The 3,519-nt window shown below is 43.6% G+C and overlaps 1 protein-coding gene across 1 annotated transcript; it reads left to right on the top strand.

Annotated features, from left to right (window-relative positions):
- Positions 1-2,807: 2,807 nt before the first annotated feature.
- On the top strand, positions 2,808-3,519 carry LOC133797141 (uncharacterized). Its single transcript, XM_062234950.1, has 2 exons — positions 2,808-3,363; positions 3,469-3,519. The coding sequence occupies exons 1-2, from the start codon at positions 2,899-2,901 to the stop codon at positions 3,508-3,510; spliced, it is 507 nt and encodes a 168-aa protein (XP_062090934.1). The 5' UTR covers positions 2,808-2,898; the 3' UTR covers positions 3,511-3,519.

The following is a 3,519-nucleotide window of genomic DNA, read 5'->3' as shown; positions in this document are numbered from 1 at the left end:
AACTGAAAAGCTAATTAGAAAAATGTAATTTTTTTAATTAGACATAAATTAACACACTATTATTAGGTAAATAGTTTGATTCAAAACATTATATACTAAAAACAGGAGGTCCTTAATTCCTCGATCATCATTCATCCCAACTACTAAATAAAATTAAATTAAAAGTAAAATATACATTTAAATTTGAATATATTTATATATATATTTTGCTCGTCATCATAAACATTAATTAAAATAGACACATTTTTATGGTCAAAATTAAAATAGAAGAAATCATATACGTAGCTTGTGATAAGGGAAATTTGACTTTTTATGCTTAATAGTGTAGTGTAATACAAAATAATGCTAGACATTTTTAACATTACAAAATAATGCCAAAATTTTTGCTAGTACCCAAAATACCCCTGTCACAATTCCCCCCAATCCTAGTTTTGATTCTCCCTCTCTCTCTCAAACTCTCGGTCACAAACTCCCAACCCCCCGACCATTGAACTACCCAGATCTCCCCGTCGGTTTCTCAAGCTTTCTCTCTCTCTCAAGCTTTCTCTCTCAAACTCTCGGTTCGAGTCCCCGTCGCGGCCCCCGTCGAAGTCGCGTTGCCCCCCGTCGAAGCCGCGCTGCCCCCCGTCGAGCCCCCGTCACAGCCCCCGTCGAAACCCCGCGCCTCCGTCTTGCCTCTCGCCGTCTGTCATCCAAAACCCACGGTTCAAATTTCTCCATACCCAAAACAAAGGTAAGCTTATTGTTTGTGTTTGTGTGTATGTGTATGGATTAGTGTGGAATTGTTTGTGTATGGATTAATGTGGGATTGTTTGTGTGTATGGATTAATCTGGTTTGTTTTGGGTATGGAATAGTGTGGGTATGTTTTAGTGAAGCCTGGGATTTTTGTGGGTCTGTAAGGTTGCTTGATGGGAGGTTCGATGCATGCTCGATGGGGGTTCGATGCATGCTCGATGGGGGTTCGATAGGTTAAGACGTTAAGGGTTCCAAGTTTAGGTTCGATGCTCGATGGGGGTTCGATGCATGCTCGATGGGGGGGTTCGATGCATGCTCGATGGGGGTTCAATAGGTTAAGCCGTTAAGGGTTCCAAGTTTAGGTTCGATGCTCGATGGGGGGGTTCGATGCATGCTCGATGGGGGTTCGATAGGTTAAGCCGTTAAGGGTTCCAAGTTTAGGTTCGATGCTTGATGGGGGATCGATGCATGCTCGATGGGTTGTGTATTTGTTGGGTTCGATTCATGCTCGATGGGGTTCGATGCATGCTCGATGGGTTTGGTATTTGTTGGGTTCGATGCTTGTCGATGTTGGTTTGATAGGATAGGCCTTAGGGGTTCGATGGGGTAGGCCCATTATGGGTTCTGGGTTTAAAACTAAGAAATTAGATGCATGCTCGATGGGGGTTCGATGCATGCTCGATGGATTGGGTCTTATGTTGGGTTCGATGGTGGTTCGATGCATGCTCTAGGGGTTCGATAGGGGGTTCGATGGGTACTCGGGTTGGGGTTCGATGGGTGTTCGAGATGGGTTCGATGGTTGCATGTATGTTTATTTATGGATTTTTCATGCGACTTTATTTAACTGTATTATTGTTATCTTTATTTTTTGCAGATGCCGAAGTATCTTTTACCCTTGACAGATCACTTTCCTGGACGAGTCACATATAGGGGCAATGGTTACTTTAAAACAATCAAGGACAAGTTTGAGGAGCTCGGGTTGATAGAAATGGTGAAGGAATCCCCATTCAAACAATTTTTCATGGCTGAGAAATTGGACTTCTCTGCATCTCTCATGCATCAATTAATGTTGCGCAAGATCCAGTGCTTCAAAGAGGATGAGTTGCATTTACATTTGGGATCTAGACCCTGTAGATTTGGTAGAGGCGAGTTTGCTTTGGTTACGGGGTTGAACTTTAGTTCCGGGCCATCTGAGACTGATTTGAAGAAACACTTGACTAGTGACCGCTTAATCAAGGAGTACTTTAATGATGAAGAAACAGTGAAGTTAATGCATTTGGAGGCTGCTTTAAAAAACTGCACTGTAGTTGAAGATGCCTACAAGTTGGGCCTATGTTTCTTTGTTGAGGGGGTTTTACTTGCACGAGAGGGCAAGTTAAATGTCTGGATAGATTCGCTGAAGATGGTGGAGGACACTGAGTACTTCTTTACTTACCCATGGGGGAAGGTGTCTTTTAACAAGCTTATGGATTCATGTAAGAAAGACATGCATCATCAGAAAAGGAACTATGAGAAGAAAAAGGAAGTTAAGGGGAAACAGAAAGAAGCAAAATACAGTTTGTATGGTTATGTCCCTGCATTGCAGTATTGGGCATATGAAGCCATCCAGCAGTTTGCACGTGAGTATGGTATTAACCATGGAAACCAGTTTCCGAGGATGCTTAGTTGGTCGAGCAATAAGGAGCGTCCTATTTCGAAGGCCGACCTTGCACCGATGTTCAAGAAGACGAGTGTAAGTTCTGCTATATTATGTCAAAATAGAGTATTCTTTGGTGGTTTCAAACTGACTTAATGCTTTGTATTTGATGCAGTTGATTGTGTTGTCCATGTTGAAGCCCCCGCCTTCGGAGATAGATTATTATAGCGCTCTGACGGAGGGTGATGCTCCCTTGTATCCCGGGTTGGGCCAAGAAGAAGAGGTAGAAACTCCCACTGATTTTGAGAAGGTGGCGGAGATAGCTGCTGAGGTTGCGAAGGCAGCAAATATTTTTGTTGATGGCCCTGATGATGAGGATACCCCAGTCCCCATCGACCCCAAACCCTCGGCCCCAGCCCCATCAGTACACCCCAGTCCTGATCAACCTGATTTACGGGAGGTGTTGGAGAGGTTGGAGCGAGTCGAGAGTCGTCAGGATACCATCCTAGAGAACCAGGCGGTCATCATGGATGCTGTCAATAAGATCTTGACATTCGTACAAGATCTTCCAAATGATTCTGATTCTGATTCCGACTCACGTGACCTCCCAGATGATTTTGTCTCACATGACATAGGCACTCCTCCCTCGATAGTACTCACAGCAAATCCTGAGACCCCAGGTGTTGCTATTATAGAACCTGGGGATGTTGCTGGTGTAGAGTTTCAATTGGCCAAGAGGAAAAGATGCAAACCTAAGAAATTTGAAGACTACACCGACCCAACCAGAAAGAAAGCTCGTTTGGATGCGATTGATGACGTGCCATTAGTCCTCGACCCTCTAAAGAAGCCACTTGCTACACAGTACAGAACGGTCGGCAAGTGGTTGCTTGGAGATATTCCGAACAAGACGAAGAGGGATGTCCAATCTCGTGTGTATGGTCCGAGTTGGTTTCTGACGATGAAGACACCACAGTTTTGGATCGATGATGGGGTAAGTAATTTTATTAAATTTATTAATATTTGTTATCTGGTATAAGCAGTGGGTTCAATAGGGGTTTCGATAGGCTGATTAATTACTTTCCAATCATTTTTGCAGCATATTGATGCGGCCATGCATATGCTACGTAGGCGTCGATAGTTCTATCCC

This window comes from Humulus lupulus, chromosome 8 (genome assembly GCF_963169125.1).
Source record: "Humulus lupulus chromosome 8, drHumLupu1.1, whole genome shotgun sequence".
Classification (NCBI taxonomy): Eukaryota; Viridiplantae; Streptophyta; class Magnoliopsida; order Rosales; family Cannabaceae; genus Humulus; species Humulus lupulus.
This window is presented reverse-complemented; position numbering and strand designations above follow the sequence as displayed.

Bases quoted from the DNA above. Each gene is read 5' to 3' on its own strand.
- LOC133797141 (XM_062234950.1), top strand. From the start codon at position 2,899: ATGGATGCTGTCAATAAGATCTTGACATTCGTACAAGATCTTCCAAAT. The intron at 3,364-3,468 runs GTAAGTAATTTT...TCATTTTTGCAG, and splicing joins AGTTTTGGATCGATGATGGG to CATATTGATGCGGCCATGCA.